At 38.4% G+C, this 19,377-nt stretch overlaps 1 protein-coding gene across 2 annotated transcripts in view; it reads right to left on the bottom strand.

Moving 5' to 3' along the window:
• GABRA4 (gamma-aminobutyric acid type A receptor subunit alpha4) overlaps positions 1 to 8,611 on the bottom strand; it is a 70,135-nt gene extending 61,524 nt beyond the window's left edge. Inside the window, exons 1-2 of one of the 2 annotated variants that reach the window (XM_017650988.3) lie at positions 8,238 to 8,611; positions 7,766 to 7,884 (exon numbers count right to left, since the gene is read on the bottom strand). In XM_017650988.3, coding sequence (XP_017506477.1) covers positions 7,766 to 7,884; positions 8,238 to 8,323 — 205 coding nt within the window. In that variant the 5' untranslated portion in view covers positions 8,324 to 8,611. The remainder of the gene's footprint in view (positions 1 to 7,765; positions 7,885 to 8,237) is intronic. The other variant, XM_036998717.2, reaches the window with a different exon arrangement.
• Between the last annotated feature and the right edge of the window lie 10,766 nt (positions 8,612 to 19,377).

Raw genomic sequence — 19,377 nt, 5'->3', positions numbered from 1 at the left:
GGCCACATAGCAGAATAGAAGTTGCTATCACATTGTACTGTTTGATGATTTAGGTGGTATGTTTATTATATTACAGTAAATGAATGGATAGATGGATGAGTAGATAAAAAGAAGGTTATGTATAGACCAATAATGGAAGTGGGTCATGAACCAAGGATTATTAATCCAGAATCCAATTCCATGCACTAGAAGCTTTTAAAAATAAATACATAAAAAAGCCTAGAGAATGATATATATACAACTGCAAGTTGATACATTTTTTCCATCTAAAAGAAAACTAACACCTAGTGGATATTATCTAAGTATCCATAAAGTTACTAACAGCCTCTCTTTAGATATTGTAGTGCCTATTTCAGGAAACACAAACGCATTTTGCATATCCTTGGTCTGAAGAAAGTACAAATACATGATAGCACCAGTACATCATTTTTTGTTAAACTGAGAGCATGAAAAAGAAAAATTTGGTTTCCACAGTCTTCCATCTTCTAAAGGGCATCTTTGCTTCAAGTATCCCTTTCTTTTGCTATACTATAACATAAATTATCCTTTACTAGATTATTCCCGTAGTACACAAACATACCGTAGTATTACTAATCTTCAAAGAAGGCAACCTACCCTCTTTCTCTTTGAAACTTCTGAACCTTTTACATTTAAGCTTCTGGAATAAAAAAACTGTACACATTTCCCCTAACCCTTCCCTTCTTATTCACTTCATCTATTGTAATCTGGGTTTTTTGCTTGCAATCTGCTAACATTCCTTTTGTCAATATCATTAGTTTTTCCCTATTTACAGCATTATGCACACAAACTTGAAAAAATTATCTCAGTTCTCCCATTTTTAACAAAGGTTTCTTGATTCTGCCTCTCCTTCCATTTACCACACCATTTCTCTGTTCCCCTGTACAAATGCTTGGAAACAAACTCCTCCCCTTCTCTCTGGAGCCCTCCCAATCAGGCTTCCACATGTATCCCACCACCAAAGCTGCTCATGACAAAATCAAGGAAGATACAGGTCAATTTCATGTTCTTATCTTTCTAAATCTTTCAGGAGCATTAGATGTAATTGATCAATCCCACCTGCTCATAAATACTTTTTTTTTAATTCAACATATATACTCTGAGCTTTTCCTCCCTCAAAGCCTACTCCTCCTTAATCTTCCTTGAATAGAGATTCCTCCTCTTCTCTTCCCACCTCTTAACATTGGAGACTTCATGTTTGTGCCTCTTCTCTACCACCTTTAATCCCTTGATGATCTCTTTAGTCTTATGGTTTTAACATCACATGTAACAACATAAACATCATCCCTGAATTTCAATCTCATCTCCACTTAATATCTGATAATCATTACAAACTGAACATATCCATATACAAATTGTTCATCCACACCCCTAATCTGCCTCTGCTACAGTCCAGGCAATTCAATTTTTTCCAGGTGTCCAAGTCAAAAACTTTGGGGTCATATTTGGCACCTCCCTTTTTCTCACATCCTGCATTCTAGTTGTCATCAGTGGACCAGAGCTTCAAAATACAGTCAGAAGCCAACCATTTCTTAAAACTATACAAACTTCTCTACCACCAACTTGGTCAGTCAAAATCTCCACCATCCCTCATCTAATTTATTGTGAGAACCTCTCTAGATTTGCCCTTGACCCTGATGGCATTCCCAATATAGCAACCAAGGTGAGAAAATTAGGGTCTTTCCCCTGCTGGGACCCCTCCATCATGTCTGATGACTTAGAGTAAAAGTTAAGTCTTACCAACCTTCAAAGCTTTACACAACCCCATCTTTGTGTCACACCAACTCCATCTGACACCACAGTCCTGTTAAACTTCACTGCAGTGACACTGACTTTCATGCTTAGCACTTTTGTACACAGAATTCCTTCCAACCCAATGTGGCTTGTGCTTTTACCTACTTAGTATCATTGTTCAAATATTACCTTCTCATTGAAGTCTTCCCTAACTACTTAAGTTAAAATTGCAACCTCCTCACCTGATCTGTATTTCTCTATAGCAGTTACTGACATCTGACATACTCTATATTTTATTTATTTCTGTTGCTTACTTTCTGTCTCTTTCACTAAAAAGTGAGCTCGTGAAGTCAGGGAACTGCATCTCTTTTGTTCACGAACATATCCCCAGTGCCGTCCTAGAATAGCGACTGGCATATATATGATTAATGAATATTTTATGAAAAGTGAATGAAGTATCTCCATGTGGCCAGCCTTATTGTACTTCTGTTTTATAGAACTTAAGAGGTAACTCACCCCCTCCTTGAGACATTCCATTCTCTTGACTTCTATAAATTCATGTTCTTCTAGTACCTTCCTGTATCACAGTCTACTCTTTTTCATTCTTCATTGACAATTCTGTTTCCCACCCTTTCTCAATTGTTAATGTTCCTTGACAGTTGGTTCTGGGCTCTTTTCTCTGCTCTTTCTATACTCTTCTCTAGACCTCTATTTTCACAGTGTTATATGTTGGTAACACTCTTGTACATCTCCAGACAAAACTCTCTGACATCCAGACAAGAACAACCATGAGGACGCCATGCAATTATCCTAAGCTTAGCACATCCACACATGATCTCTTGACTTCACCTCCACCTTACTGTTCCTCCTCCAGTCCTTCCCAATTTAAATAACACCATCCTCTACCAATTTTCTCAAAATAAAAATCCAAGAGTCATTTTCTATTTCTCCTGTTCCTTTACCACCCACTTAAAATCCATCACCAATTATTTGTGGAATTATTCCTTCAAACTATATCACACTTTTATCCATTTATTTCCATCTTTACTACCTCTACCAACTTATTCCAAGTCACCAGTAACTTAATGGAAAGAACCAAAAAAAAAAAAAAAATTCTTCATTGGTCTTCTAGCTTCCTGTATTGCCCCACGTCTATATCTAAGGCTTTATTATGCAGCAGCCAAGAGGGATCACATTACAGTCTGAGTCACCATGTTATTCCCTCCATCTAATCACCCCAATGGCTTCCAGGTTCACTAAAATAATCTAAACTCCTTAACAAAAGATCTTTCATCATCTGGCCTCTGCTCACCACCCAAAACTTAGTCCTGTAGGATTCTTCCTCTGGTTTTCTGACTATAGTACACTGGACTGCCTTCAGCATCTAAATCACACTAACTTAATATCTGCCTTAGGATCTTTGCACTTGTTTTGTTGTTTTGTTGTTGTTTTCTACCTGAGAAATACTTTCACTTACCCTTCCCATATCTGTCTCCTTTAAGTCTTAGCTTAAGAGACTTCCTTGGTCAATATCTGAAGAGGATTCCTCACCCGATTTATGACCTATCTTAGCTATTGGAATGTCCCATAGCAGGATCTTTAATTATTATTTTGTTCTTGCTATTTTTCTCTGCTTAGCTGTAAAGTTCATGAAGGCTTATGTCTGACTCAGAGTCCATCTTCAAAACCTAACACTGTTTCTGACACAGAGCAGTCTTTCAGTATCTATTGGTTCAACAAATGAGTGAGTGAGTATGATAAACCAGAAAAGAAAGAAGCTTCACTTTCCTGTTGCCCTGTGGATTTAAAGTGTTCTTTTCATCTATATATTTTAAAAAATATATTCTTTGTCAACATTCAATTAATAAAGCTAGCACATGACATTCATTTGATTTTTAGATTGGGATATAGATCACAATGTTCAATTAATAAAGCTAGCACATGACATTAATGATTTTTAGGTTGGGATAAAGATCATTTTAAAAAATAGCCTTTAGAAAGGCATTTTCATTTGTGTGGGAAAGTGATTCCAAATTTAACTAAGTGCATACAATTCCCCATGTTTGCTTTTCCATTTAAAATTGTTTTTAAAGCTTCTAAATAAAAGTTCTTATTTCATTCCTTTGGGAGAAATGTAGTTTTGCTTATTTTAATGACCTACTTAGTAACAAGAAAGTATGTTAATGAAAATTTGGCGTTGAGTAAACAGAAGAATGCAAGAAAGCCATAGACCAGCTGCCTGCCTAAGAGTTTAAAGTTTGAGGTGTGATCTGTGGTCTTGCCAGTTACTAGTTGTAGGGTTCTTGGGCAATACATTGGAATTTTCTCAGCCTCCTCTCTAGCAGAGGGAGAATATCCACCCTGTTTATCTCTTTATGTTGTTGTGATAATCTTATTAGATTTTGTACATGAAAATGTTTTCAAAACTATAGGACTACCCCAACAAGAGTCCTATGTTGGTGAGCAAAATTGCCAAATTGACCCTAATGCTCTGTTCCCATTCAGAGAGGTTGTGGCAATGGTCTAAGGCAATCATCTATATTTGAAGTGTTTATTATTCCAGATCATATGCCTCAAAAAATAGAAATGCACAAAAGTCTGTGTAATCCTTCAGTAGATGGAAGTGGGTAGGCTCTGCCTTCCTAAACTATCTCCTGATGGTTAGTACCTTAGCTATGCATATGGAAGTGGGTAGGGTCTGGCTTCCTAAACTATCTCCTGATGGTTAGTAACAGCGGTTGCGTTTTTAAGGAGGCATGGAACGGTGTTGAAAGTGAATACAAGTGCAGGGGAATGATTTTCTAACTCCTTCGGGGAATGGTTCCCTTGTGTGCCACTTCCAAGCAGGTGCAAGCTACTTCAGGATGGTAGCTGACTGACTTGTCAGAGGCTGGAAGACTATGCCCTTCAGAAGTCCCAATCCAGCTTCTCTCATCATGCCTCTGTCCTTCTCTTCTCACCTTTTCCCCTTTTCTTCTCAAGTGGGAGAATGGGGGAGACAAGGGAGAGGAGATCCTGGAGGGATGAAAAGAAGAAAACCATTTCAATTCCTTTTATTTCCCCATTGCAAGCTGTGCTATGGAGTTAAAAATATGTAATTTAGTTTCCGAATCTATTTCAACCCTTGCCAGCCTACTGAGCAATCACAAACTATCCAATTTCAATTCAAATCTTTGCTTTTAGCCTTATTTTAAATAGAACACTGCTAAGTTGTATAAACAGACAAAAAGTAAATGCTCCTCAAAGAGCAGAAATAGGATTAAAGAACCAGGAAGTAAATCTGTATTTATAGCATACTGGTCAAACTCTGAATTGTTTTTCATTTGATTTTGAAAATGCCAAACTTTCCATGGAGCATAAAATGTCAAAGAAAGGGGCAAACTTGTGGCATTCAAGAGTCCATCCTAACAATGAGTTTTCTTATTATTTTCAGTGATGCTCAATTATAACATCCTGTAAACACATTACATGTTTGCTGCAGGTGAAAATTACTAATTTCTCTGTCACGTTTGAAATACTACACATTTAAAGAGTATGACCCACTTCTAAAATAATGAATCACATTTATTGCAAATATTTATGAGCATAGCTGAAAAAGTGGTGCTATATAGTAAATTTTTAATGATTAATCAACTGCTAACACTTGAGGTATGGTGAATGCAACCCCTTCCCTTAAAGCTATAAAAGTAACTCCAGGTGGGTAATACAGGTCACTTAGCAGTGACAAGTAAGATGACTAATAATGCCCTTGAGACATTTTAGCAATACTGCTGCTCACAGAAATCCAGTAACGGCTTACATAGATTGATTTCATTCATTTTATTGTCTGTATGATACCATGGAAGAGGGTAGTTGGTAAAAAGGATGCATTTACAATGGATTCCTTTTCCTTTTGAATTATAACTTGCATTATAATCAAGTGGGCACGCATTATTTTAGCTTTCAACATTTAACAATAAAAACATATAGTTTCATGTATAACTTTTCATTTTATGTGCAGGTACATCAATTCTGTACTGAATAATTAAACTACATGTGATTTGATATGTCTGTTTTTTTTTCTTTACTTGAAATGTCAAGTTCAAAAGCTTTATGGGCAGATAAATCCTCTTTTGTCGATTAATGTAGTCTTAAATGGTATTACATCATCTGCAACCTTCTCCACAAAATTATTTCCGATCTAAATTGATGATTCCCCAGTCACTTATGACAGATCATGCATTGGAACTGATTCACCTCTGTAATGACGACTCAGTTCACATTTGCATGAAGGCAAATTCAGGGCTGAGCATCCTACCCCTGGAGAAGCACGGAAAAAAGAGCCAAGAGAACCTTTCATCCTTCTTGCCCACCTTTACCACTGTCCACACGCCTAAACTGAATTCATACCACGAATGGCTCCCCGTAACTTTCTCAATAAAATCCAGTAAAAAAAGGGTTTGGATGAGAAGATCTGACTCCAGCCTATCATTAATATGCTATGTGTCCCTGTATAAATCACTTTCCCTTTCTAATCTTCAGTGTCCTCACTTGTTAAATGAGAAGAACAAGACTAGACAGACTTCAAAGAATCATCCAGCTTTATTCCATTTAATTTTATTATATTTCCAACAATTATTTCTAACCTGGGCTCACACTCCTCCTAAATTGTGTCTACTTCTGCCCTCTTTCACAGGAATGCACTGCTCCGCTTCACTTTCCCACCCTCCCATCACCGTACCTCCTATGCTCCAGCAGCAGGAAGCTTCAATTTCCCTTGCTTCTAATATACGGGATGCTCATCCCAGTCTTCACGGGTTTGCCCCTGGGTCACATCCTGCCCATGCCATTTACTGACTGAAAACTTGGACAGCTTACTCACCTTCCTAAGACTCAATTTGTTCATCTGTAAAATGGGGATAGTAATTGCTTTCTTTCAGGGTTATTGAGAGGATTAAACAGTAATGCCTATAAAATGCCTGATATATATGAAAAATTGAATTAAAAAATGCAGTATTAGTGGTTGTTATTATTGTTACTACTACTAGAATATAAGCTTTTTCAGAATAGAGCCAATGTCCTGTTCCACTCATTTCCCAAGATGTGATGAGCTCGGCACCGTGTGAAGAAGAGGGACTCAGCCGTCGGAAACCCGGGACCCACAGTGGGGTGAAGTCACTGTTCTCTGCGAAACGGACTGAGTGTCATGTCGGAGGGTAAGAATTATATCTTGAGATTTCTGCAAACCTAATGCCTAGCATAATGCTTGCCACATAGACTCTCATTATATAAGCAAAGGAAATGTGAATATGAAAAAGAGCAACCGTACTATTAATGCCTGTGCCTCCGTTAAACCAGTTATAAATATTTATTGAAGGAAGAAATGAAGCTGAACACCTCTGATTCCCAAGACTTTTAGGAGGGAAGAAAATGCCACCACCACCCTCCTCCAAATAAAGTAAAAATTCACCCTACTGTAGAAAAGAACAGGAAAGTTCTGGGCTCTCTAGCATACAGCAGGCAGCCTCGGTGGTGCCCCAGATTCATGTCCTAGGTGGGGCACGGCCCAGGTTTTGGCAGAAGGACGGACACCACGTGGGAGGACAGGGGACCTCGGGTCAGCTGCCTCAGTGCAACCTTCCCTGAGCAAAGTGGCCAGGCTCTCGGAAAGTCCAGTCTCAGGGCGCAGCGCAGCGGGGCAGCAGAGCCCCGAGTTCCCAACTTTGCGTCTTCCCGTCCAACCTCCCCCACCCAGAAGTCAGGTCCCGGGAGGTAATTAGTGTGGGGGAGAAGCAAAGCTTCTGAGGGGGCGGGGAGATGGGAAAGTGCGGGTGGAGGCGGTTTTCTTGTCAGAGGTCTCATCAAGAGAGCGGAGGGAGAGGAGGGAGGGACGGGGGGGAACACAAAGAAAGGGGGTGAGAGATTTTTCATTTTTGCATGCAAAGCATACCTAATGATATCCCACAGACAGACAGACAGGAAGACCCAGAGAGGGGACAGACGGACACACTTGAGCGTTTGAAATCTTTCATACCCCCAAATCCAGGACGCAGCCTGTTGTCATAACCATCGAGTAAGCTGTCCAGGATGCGGGTAAAATTTTCCGGGCATAATTTCTCCTCCTTCTGGATCTGTCCTGGGGTTTCGTTTAAACTGCAAACGCAAAAATCGGGGGTGGGGATTATTTTAAGAATCGATCAGAAAACAGGTGGGAACAGTTTATCTTCCAGGCAGTCTCTTGCCCCAAGCTAACGGGGGCAGAGCTGAGGAATCAGGAAGAGAGAGATGGTCGGGAAAGGAGCACCCCACGCACACGCACCCCAGTACCAACACTCTTCTGGCACCCAGTGTCCCTTCTGCTCTCTGCGTCTACGCGGTCCCAGAGAAGCTGGAATCCCTCCCCCGATCTCACAGCGGAGAAAGGAGAAGGTGGGCGGCAGGAGGGTGTCCGGAGCTAGCCATTTCTCCGCCTTGCCCCTTGATCCCCAGCACCCCAGGGAACTCACCACGCCGCCAGGCACAGGAAGTGCAGGAGGGCGAAACTGACCCCGGAGGACGTCGCGATCGCGGGTACCTTCTTGGAAAAAAACATCTTTGCAACATGCCATACTTTAAGCCTGTTCACGTTTCCAGGCTCTCAAGATGCCCTGGGCTGGGAGCGAGGCGAGGGCAGAGGCTGTCCGCGGCGTGCGCACACTCGGCCGCCCTCAGCCAGCCCGAGCCGCGGGGGGCGCGTGTGTGCACGCGGGCCTGGGGAGGCGGAACCTGCCTTTCCTCGCCCCCTCCTTTTCTCGCGGAGCTCTCCGAGTGTATGGTGAGCTGTGTATACCGCTCTACACCCTTTCGTGCCCGCATCCTGGAGATACCGGGGTTAACATTAGTGCTCTTGCACCCAAAGGCTGAGCGGTTCCTACCGACTTCTAACTCTCTAGAGCAGGACCAGGGACTCCCTCCCTCCCCTCCCAGGGACCGAAATCCTCCACCCCAAGTGGGTCTTTGCCCATAGTATTGCCTGGCCTCGCTTCTCCCTCTTGACCCCCTCCCTCCCACTGGAATTTGGATTTAACCAATGAAGCTCCTCTCTCCGGAGCTTGTTCGAGGAAACCGTTTGCACCCATTTTCTAGGCTGGAGGTGGAGAAAGGATTGCAAGGATTGCTTGGCACCGGGGTGGGAGATCGTGGTGAGGACAGGGGATCAAGTCTGGACAGAAACAACCTTTGGGACCCCCTTCAGGTCCTGGGGCGGTGAAAGAAACAGAATTCAGAAACTTCCTCCCTGTAAAAGGAGTGGCAACTCACTGGGGAGACTCCCCCATCTGTTGGGAAATGGACTTGAGCCTGTTCTGCGATCAACGCATTTGCCAAGCTCTTACTGTAGAGATACCAAATTCCTCTTGGTACTGGGGACTGTGCCCCCCACCAGGCACACACAGGCCCTCCACTTTGCTGCTCCATTGTTAGAGAGGAAAGGAGAGATAGAGACAAGGAACATTTGGTCAAAATGACACTTGACATTCTTTTTATTTTCCTAATAGAGACGACTAATTTCCAGAGGTTGACTGCTTTAGGGAGGGGAGAAGGATGGCTGGGGAGGAGAAGAAAAACACAAGAAAAAAAGAAAATGTGGGGTATGTGTGTGTGTGTGTGTGTGTGTGTGTGTGTGTGTGTGTGTGTGTCTCAAAGAAAGAAAGAGAGGGAGGAGGGGAGGAAGGAGGGTGAGAGGGAGGGAAGAAAAATAAAATGGAGAAGAAAGCATCTTAGTTCGCTAATGGCTTGAAAGGGAACACTAAGCACTCTATCTTTGGTGTTTTATCAAGCAAAGGTAAACACCACCAGCAGACCTTTTTAAAACTTTACTGATTGGTTTCAAGGGGGAAAGTGTCCTTCACATTAATAGTGATGCATGTAGAAATTTTTGTATGATGGATGAATGACCTAAGTAATTCCCATAAAGTTAAGGTCCCTGCAAACAGTCACCATCAGTAACTATGTTCTGCTTAGAACTTTGATGGTTTGTTCAAATTTTGATGACTGAAAGACTGATTTGATAGGGAAACAGTCAACCAAGGGAGTTTTGGAGTTTTGTTTACTTTGCTTCAATCTCCTCATCAAAGTTTTCCTTGCAAGGGGAAATCTTTTCTGATTGCCAAGTTAAACAGTGAAATTTGCTATCAAGTGCCTATCTTATGATGAATGTATTATGTCTTTTTTTTTAGGTTAAACAACAAAAAGTATTAATTTTCTCACAATTCCCGAGGATGGCAGTCCTCGATTGAGGAGTCAGCTGGGTTGCTTCTCCTGAGGCCTCTCCCCACAGCTTACTGGTGATGGTCATCTTCTCACTGTTTTCACATGGCTTTTCTCTGCATGCAGGCACGTTGGTGTCCTCTTCTTACAAAGACACTAGTCATATTGGAAAAGGGCCCACCCTAAAGACCTCATTTTAACTTGACTACTTTTTTAAAATTCCTGTTTCCAAATAAAGTTACATTCTGAGGCACTGCGGGTTTGGACTTCAACATATAAATTGTGGGGGACACAATTCAGCCCATAACAGCAGTGATCTTCCTTCGACAGTATAGAAAACAAAATGAAAGTAATAAACACATAATGAATTTAAGTTCATTAAGCCATATAGGTATATTTGATAGTAATCTTTATTACAGTAAGAGCAATTATCCTTTATTAATAGCTAATCTCATTTAAGTTTTCAGGAAAAAAAACCATATATGGTTAAGTATTATTTCCCTCATTTTAAAGGTAAGGAAACTAGCTTAAAAATGTTAAGTAATTTGCTCATGATTACATGACCAGAGAATGGAAAGGTCAAGATTTTATTCTATTTCCCTGGAGAACTACTTTGATAAAATGTTCTTATTTTTGCTTTTGTTCCTGTTGTTTCATTTGATGTACATATGTATTATGAAATTGTGACCAAAATAATGTTATTTAAAATATACATCATCTCACATGGTTGCCTTCTTTTGTACATGTGGTGAGAACATTTAATATCTACTTTATTAGCAAAACTTAAATCTTCAAAAATTTTGTTAACTATAGTCACTATGCCATACTTTGGATCCCTAGAACTTACTCATCTTATAGTTGAAAGCTGGTACCCTTTCATCAACATCTCCCCATTATCCTTCACACCCAGCCCCTGGTAGCCACCAGTCTACTTCTTCTATGAGCTCAATTCCACAGTATTTGTCTTTCTCTGTGTTGTCTTGTTTCAAGAGTGCTATGGGATAATATAACAAATTTGGAAAGCTGTTTGGCAACATATTAAAGTTGAACATAATCATGCCCTCTGATCAAGCCATCCCATGCTTTTTTTATAGACACTCTCAAACATATTCATAAGGAGGCACCTAAAAAAATAGTGTATTGTCTATGATAGTGGGAAAATAGCAACAAATTAAACATCCTTTAACAGGGAAATGGTTATATTATATTGTGGTGTAAATGGAGTACTGTAAAGCAAATAAAATCAAGGAAATCGTGTATGTCAAGAATATAATGCAAACTAACTAGGCAAGTGGCAGAATAATACCTTCAGTAAAATATCATACACACAGAATTTAAAGCATGAAAAATAATGTCCATTTTTATGGTTGCATATGCAGTGATAGTAAACCCACATGAAAAAAGGAGACACCAAATTAAAGATAATGGAAATGTGTAGAGAGGAAAAAAGAGTAATGGAAAAAAGAGAGGAACACTGGCTACTTTAATTATTTATGTGATGAAGCAATATGACAAGGTATTAAATATTGACAAATCTGGTGGTAGAGACTTGGGTGTTTATTGTATTACTTACAAACTATTACAGTACTTGCTGTCTTAAAACAATAATTTATGATGATCTGTCAGTGTGCATGGTCTGACCATCCTCACCTGGAGGCTCTCCTTGGGGTTTCCTTGCCCTGTTTTAGGTGGTGGCTGGAGCTGCAGTCATTGAAGGTGTGACTGAGCTAGTCACACGGACAGCTTATGGCTTCACGTTACTAGCATCTCAGCTGGGATGCCGGGGTCAGCTGGAGGGCTGGCTGGCTGAGTCTCTGTCACTCTCCCTCTCCCTCTCTGTCTCTCTCTCTCTGGCCTTCTTCCTTGGTTAGCTTTGACCTGGATGTCCTCCCAGCATGACGATCTCACATTAGTCAGACATTCCATGGCAGCTGGTTTCCCCAAAGCAAGCATTTCAAGACTCTGGCTGATGCTGCCAGACTTATTAACAACAAGTCTTGGAAGTCATAGAGCACCACTATTCTTGCATTCCACTGGTCAGATTGTGAGACAAAATCAATTCAGATCCGTGTAGAGGGGATGCACAAAGATATTATTACTGGGAGACATCATTCACTGGGTGGCCAATATTTGAAGACTAGCTCTCATATGCACTTTCCCATGTGCTTGAAATATTTCATAGAAAAATTGAATAACATTTTGTAGAAGTGGTGTGATGGTTAATTTTATGTGTCGGTTTGGCTTGACCACAAAACCCAGATATTTGGTCAAATATTATTGTAGATGCTTCTGTGAAGATATTTTTTAGATGAAGTTAAATTTAAGTCAGAAGACTTAAGAGTATCCTCTATAATGTAGGTGGGCCTTATCCAATCAGTTGAAGGCCTAAATAGAAAAAAACAGACCTTCCCAGAGGAAGAAAGAATTCTGCCAGCAGATCATCTTCAGGCTCCAACTGAAACTCTTCCCTGTGTTGCTGGCCTGCTGTTCTATTCTACAGATCTTGGACTTGCTAGCCTACAATATCGTGTGAACCAATTCCTTAAAATAAATGAATCTCTCTTTCTCTCTTTCTTTTGCTCTTATTGGTTCTGGTTTTCTGGAGAACCCTAATCTAACACAAGTGGTACGGGATACAAGACTAAACATTTATTGAATATGAATAAAATTTAATAGCTATGTCCATTCAACAAGTTAATGTTGTTGCCTTTCAAATGTCATTGAATTGTTTCAAGAAAAGTGGTATGAAATGAAAATAGAATCCTAATCTTATCTTACAACAACTTCTTGTCATTGGTGCTCTTAGGATGGGCAGCTTTGTGACACAGATAAGGACTCATGATATGTGAGCTTTAATAAATGTTAAACATGCATGAGCCATAATTTCAGTTGTAAATTAATATTATATTTGAATTTTGTCTTTGATTTTTTAATCAGCCAGATAATACATTGTCATTATATAAATTTTGGAGAATACAGAACACTAGCAAAAAAAAAAAAGATGAAACAAATCATGTATAGTACAATTATCCAAATGAAACACTGAAAATGTTTTTAAAAAAGGGCCTAAGTCTTTGAAGAAATACCACCATGTTCTTTATAAGCTTTGGGAAAAACAATAGTGAGTGAACATATTTGGCAATTAAATAAGCCCAAGAAGGAAAGATGTAGAATTAATCATGTATTTTATCCAATTTTATTGTATATATCTGCACTGCATATCTTAATCTTACCAATTTTTTTATTAGTGATATAAAGAGATTCCCACTTTAAGTATATTCATAAGAGGAAGAAAAAAAGTAAATTAGCCTAAAGTTGTATTTATTTTCACTAATCATTCTAGACACACATATTTTGGCCTTTCAAAATATTTAAATAACAAAAACCTTTAAAGAAAAACATAAAAGCAGGAATTTATATGTCTTTTTCAGTGTTTTTAAATCCTCAGTACAGGAACTAACACACGAACCAGCTCCCACAAGGTAAATAATGAAAGTACCACAGGTTTACACTGACCTGCTATCAAACCGACACAGTGTTTAGAACTAAATTTTCCATACAAACCTGTGTAGACTCAGTATGACACAGTGGTAATACATTTGGTTCTCAGAAGACTATGAAGCTAGACTGCTCTTCATTACCATCTGGTGGCTACTGCATGGAGTGGCAATAACCATAATTTTATAAGAGAGTTAAAGGAACTGAGAATCGTACTTAAGAATAGAGAGAAGAACCTCACTACTCTTGGTGAATATTAAAAATGCATAAGGATAAAGATCAGAGAAGGATTTGGTACTCTCCTTACTATAAAAAAGTGTATCATAAAAAGTTACTTATTGGAAACAATTTACAATTGACAAAAGTTGAATGTCTGTAGGTATGACTTATGAATAACATAAGACATCCCAATCACACCTATTTGTTTTACAACAGAAAAAGGGCAATTTTTTTTCTTTTAGTGATAAATTAGATGTAACCATTTTTTTCTGGATTTATTAAATCATTCAGTCACCCATGTGTCTCCACATATCATTTGTCAAAGAAATACTTTTTCCCATTTTACCTACCAGGCAAACCCTTTTATTTCTTTAAAATTTTAGCTTAAATGGTGCCTTACTTAAGAAATCTGTCCTGTGACCTGCTGGCTAAAGGTTTTGCTTATCTATCCTTACAGACTGTTGTTGTATGTTTGCTGATCATTTGAATAATAGTTTCTTTTCATAATTCTGGGTTTCTCAAGGGTGGGGATGGTGCATTATTTATTCTTGTAAGACCCAAGTTCTAGGCACTTAATATGTATTTGTGTAAGGAGTGAATCCAGTAAGTTTGTTGTTATTTAGGAAATTTAACAAAAGGAAACCTCTCTCATTTTAGGCTTAACAGACTGTGAAACAGACAGAATTATGTTTGGGGGAAAGTAAATGGCCATATTTACCTTATAATCTCCCACTTCCAACACAGTCACAAAGCCGGAAAAGAAGGAGGGAAGTCAGCTAGTTCAGCCACATGATTTTAAATATGAGACAGGCGCAGAGAGAATGTCTGACTTCCTGTTTCTACAAGTAATAACTACTAGAATCAGGATTTGAATCCCTGTCTTCTTGCTCTCTAACAGTAAGATTTTTATTCTACTGTCTTAACTGCCAACTTCTCTTAGGAGAAAACTCAGTGCTAGGGAATTGCACTTTAAGTCAGATTAAATTCCATTTAGAGATCTGAATTCTATATGCAATCCATGATACAGCCTACAAATATTTACAGACAACTTAGGAAATAATTATGTTATAGGGCAATATGATAATATTTACAGACAAGTTAGGAAGTAGTTAGTATATTATAGGGCAATATGATAATACATTTAAATTTTTTTAAGTGCTTGCATTTTGAGCCAGCAATTCTAGGAATTTACAATAAGAAATTAATAAGGCATGCGCGCTAAGATTATGAGCACGATGAGCAACAGGATGGCATTATTAATACTTTTAACAGAAAAGATAGATTTTCTTATATAAATTCTGATATCCTTGTTTATTGAGAATATACTCTAGAGCTAAGTAGAAGATTTTTGAGATGCTCCAAGCATATCTGATTTTTAAGTGCATGCTCCACCTATGCTTGAGGCCAAACCCATGTGACATTGCTCTAAAACTGAATAACACAATCTCTTGGAATTTTATAAATTTTAATAAGATATGTGGGTTAAAATCCAAAGCTAACTTTCTTCTGTGAATGTGTATTTAATGCCACTTCACCAGTTTTTTTCAGCTTTAGAAATTATGCTTCTAGGGAAAAAAATGCTTTTGGCATTTGCAGGTTTCACATTTATAGTTTCCATAGTTTTGGCATTTCCCACAGGTCTCTGGCACGTAGTGATTTGCAATTTCTCCTAAAGCATATATATATATATATATATAAATAGTGGGTGTAAGAGGCTGGGGAGTAGGCAGACCAGTCACTTTGCTGGAGACAGTGTGAGCCAATGACATGCCTGGGCCCAGGCCAAATACCGCTTTGACTTTATAATTCCCTGGGTTGAAGTCTCACAGGCAGACATTCTCCTGAGGTGAGGGGGAAACAAAAAGTGGTTTTGGGGGAAGGTGTAATCATCCAGTAAGATTTTTAGTTTCAGTGAAAGCTGAAAATGTAGCAAACTTGTGGTTTGTTCACAGTGTCTGAAAAAGAGCCATTTGATTCTAAAAGGAATAGGAATGCAAGAGAAAATAGTTAAGCAGTGCAAACATTTCAGTATTCATAAAGTAGAGGCTCTCAGTGGTCCATCTTAACTTAACTTATAACTTAACTCCGTCAGTTTTCTAATAGCTCTCTGAATGTACAAGCACTGATAATGTACTATTTTTTCCAGTCATTCAAAATACTACTTTTCCTTTTGCAAGTTCTTTAAAACCAGGAACCTGCTGTGATTGCCAAATCTCTTTACCTAAGCAGGCAGGCTGCAGAATGTGGAGTTTAGTTAAATCATGTCTTCTATTAACTACCCTTTACTCTGGCTAATTTACATCCAGTTCTCAGCATTTGAACCATCTTCTATGATTATAGTTTCCCTTCTTTTTCTCTTCTTTCCTTTATTTTTGCTGTTTTTAAGAAATTTTGTGAAACTTGAAAGTATCTGAGCTGGAGAGGCTTTGATATTATGTTTTTCAAGTCATCTAATAAAGATGCATTGGTTTCTATCAGCTTTCCCTTTGCTTGATATAATCAAACTATTTTTCTGACTCATTTTGATGTTGTTTGGGAATGGAATCCCTCCAGTTGAAATGTTTACAGCAGAATTATGATGGCAGATGTGCTTTTCCTTGCTCCTTCCATACTGAGTTATGACCATAAGCTTTGATTTTTGGTTGGGATTGGCTTTTAGAAGTTTCACAAGTCTACCTAACAGACAGACCCCTCACTATGTTATACTGAAAGAGTCTGATTCTTGGGAAGTATACTTAACATATTATAATATTATTTCATTATTCCAGAGTATATATTCCACAATGTTTGCAGCACCAGAAATGAAAAATGTAAAAAACTTTTCCTATAATGGTCAAAAGGATAGAACTCTTTTCTTTCATGAGTCTGGTACATTTATTACAGCTATAATCTGTCATACATCATGAATACAGAATCACTCTAAAATCCAATTGCTTCCCTGCTTTTGATTATAACGACTTGAATTATGATAAAGTACGTATCCTGGAGGCAATAAGGAATAATAGAGGCCAAGCACTGAAAAGCATTGTATACTGGCTTGGAGTAAGATAACTTGGACTTTGCTTGTTACACAAAGTTCTGCCTGGGTGAACCCAAGTAGGAATATAGAGTATGTGGGACAAATAGAAAATATAGGAAGATGATAAATTTAAACCCAAATAATCCCATAGTTACTAAATATAAAAGCAAATAATGCAATTAGAATTAGACAGAGATTGCCAAGTTGAATAACACAATAAAGCTCAAGGGCATGTCACTTAAAAGAGATTAATTTTAAATGTGAGGACACATAATTTTGAGATAAAGTATACCCCATGGTACCATATATTAACATCAAATAGCATAAATTTTATATCCAAGAAGCATTATTAAAGATAAGTATCATTTCAATATTTTATATTGAAAACTATGTAAACTAACCAGAATATTATTATTATTATTATTATTATTATTATTATTATTATTATTCCTCTTTTCTTTGGTGAAAAAATGGTTTCATTGTATGTTTTATTTTATTTCACTTGAATTTGTTTGCCCCCCCAATTCATAGCTTTAATAAAACACCATAGGAAACACTGACAAAAAATAAGATCTCCAATCATAGTGGGGGATTTTAATATACCTCTCTCAGTAACTAATGGAACAAACAGACAAAATACGCACTAAATGTAGAGATGATTTTAACAGTGTTGTTAATAAACTAGACCATCCTGACATAGGAGTCTGTTGAAACTAACTGCAGAGAATATACTCTTTTCAAATGACATGGAACGTTGCCCCAAGTGACCACACACTAGGTTTTTAAAGCAAATCAGAGAATTGAAATCATACTGAGTATATTTTTGGACCATTGTGAAATTAAGCTAGAAGTTAGTAACAAACAGTTAACCCGAAAATTATCCTAGAGAATGCAGAGAAGTGGACACAGAACAAGAGGCTGGAGAGATAGGAGAGATCAAGGTCACAGGGAAGCTTAAGCTGTACTTGGGCATTTGTATCCTAACAGAGCACTGGGGAAGCATTGAAGGATTTATATTTGGGACTGATATAATCAACTTCGCATTTTAAAAAGGTCATTCTGGCTGCAGCTGTAGTGACGGGGGTTTAGGGGAATGAGACTGAATGAAGAACAGTTTGGAGTGAGGAAAAGTCTAGAGGCAGGGAGACCAGTTTGGGGCACTTTGCAGTATAGGTGAGAGTGGTTGCCTGAACTAGAATAGTGGCATGGAAATAGGAGATAGAAGTAAGTGGAAATATTAGAGAAATATTTAGGAAGCAAGACAGGCATTGTTGGCATTTGTGACAAGAAATGACTCCAAAATTTTGTTTTATTTAAGTGCTGGAGTCTGGTATCACTCTCTTAACTACAGAACACAGGATTTGTGAGACAGGGATTGGAGATAATGACTAGGAGACATTCAAGGAGTCTTACAGTTACATTAGCTCTGTATGTGAAATGTACATTTGACATTATAAATGTAAATAAAGCCATGTGAGTAGATGAGATTGTGCAAAAAAAAATGAGTAGAAAGCTTATGCTAGAATATAAAGAATGACAACTTTTAAACTTCTGATACTGACTATCATTTGGGAAAAAATAATGCCTTTTTCCTTCCTTATTCCTGAACTTTAAAAAATACCATTATTATAATATGAGTCCTGTTCTCATTCTCCTTGCCCAGGGAGTAGAATCCCACACTGCATAACTTCCAGGTTCCTGGACTGGAGTTCTCCTATTTATAGATTTCCCTGGTAAAACTCTCTGTTTGTCACCTCGAATCTTGGAGGCTTGCTCTTCAGCTCCAAAGAATGTGCCACGATTATGCATCTGAAAACAATATTCTTGATGTTAGATTTTACCAAGATCCTTGGGATCAGTCTTCAGGGAAACCAATTAGCTGTTTATCCTTCTGAATGTCTACGCCCTCTTCCCGATGCTTGGGTTTCTTTCTTTTACGTCTACTGCAAAGCCTACTTCCAATTCCAAGTGTCTTCTAGGCTTTGCCACCTCATTGCTGCCAACTGGGCTATTCTTGACCTTTTCTGCTTGACCCCAGCTGCCTCACATTTGAATAGCACACTATTGGTTGCAGAACAGAACCAACATTGGAGCCCACATCTGAAGTGGAATGACTGTTCAACAGATACCAGGATTTGTAAATCAGCTCATAATCAGCTGAAAAAGGGCTCAAAACTAAGACACTGAACAGTGAGAATTAGGAACTAAGTCATGCCTTTTTTAATGTTTAAGATGCAATCAGGTGATCATGTTTTCAAAGCAACAAACTATAATAAAATATAGCCAAAAACTAAAGAGACCCTTTCACAGACTATTAGAGCAGAAAGAACTTTTAGCATTATCTAGATCAACTCCTTGTCTCCTATTCTGGTGTTCCTTTAATGATTAGATAGCAATTATTGTATTGCCTACTAATGAAGGAAATATGCTAAGCAATGCAGAGATTACCTTAGTTTATTAGTGCTAGTAACAATGATCAGTTGAAATGTTGGTTCATTTCCCTGCCACTATTCATTATGGTGAAATGATCATGCCATCACCATATTATACTTATTATGCGGCAAAGTTTCTGTGTTTTCTTCCCAAAACCTGGAATATTATTGGCTCCAACTATTTCAGTCTTAGTCCCTCCATTTCCTAGTGTTTGACCTTGGGAACATCAC

The sequence above is a fragment of the Manis javanica genome, chromosome 5 (genome assembly GCF_040802235.1).
Source record: "Manis javanica isolate MJ-LG chromosome 5, MJ_LKY, whole genome shotgun sequence".
NCBI lineage: Eukaryota > Metazoa > Chordata > Mammalia > Pholidota > Manidae > Manis > Manis javanica.
This window is presented reverse-complemented; position numbering and strand designations above follow the sequence as displayed.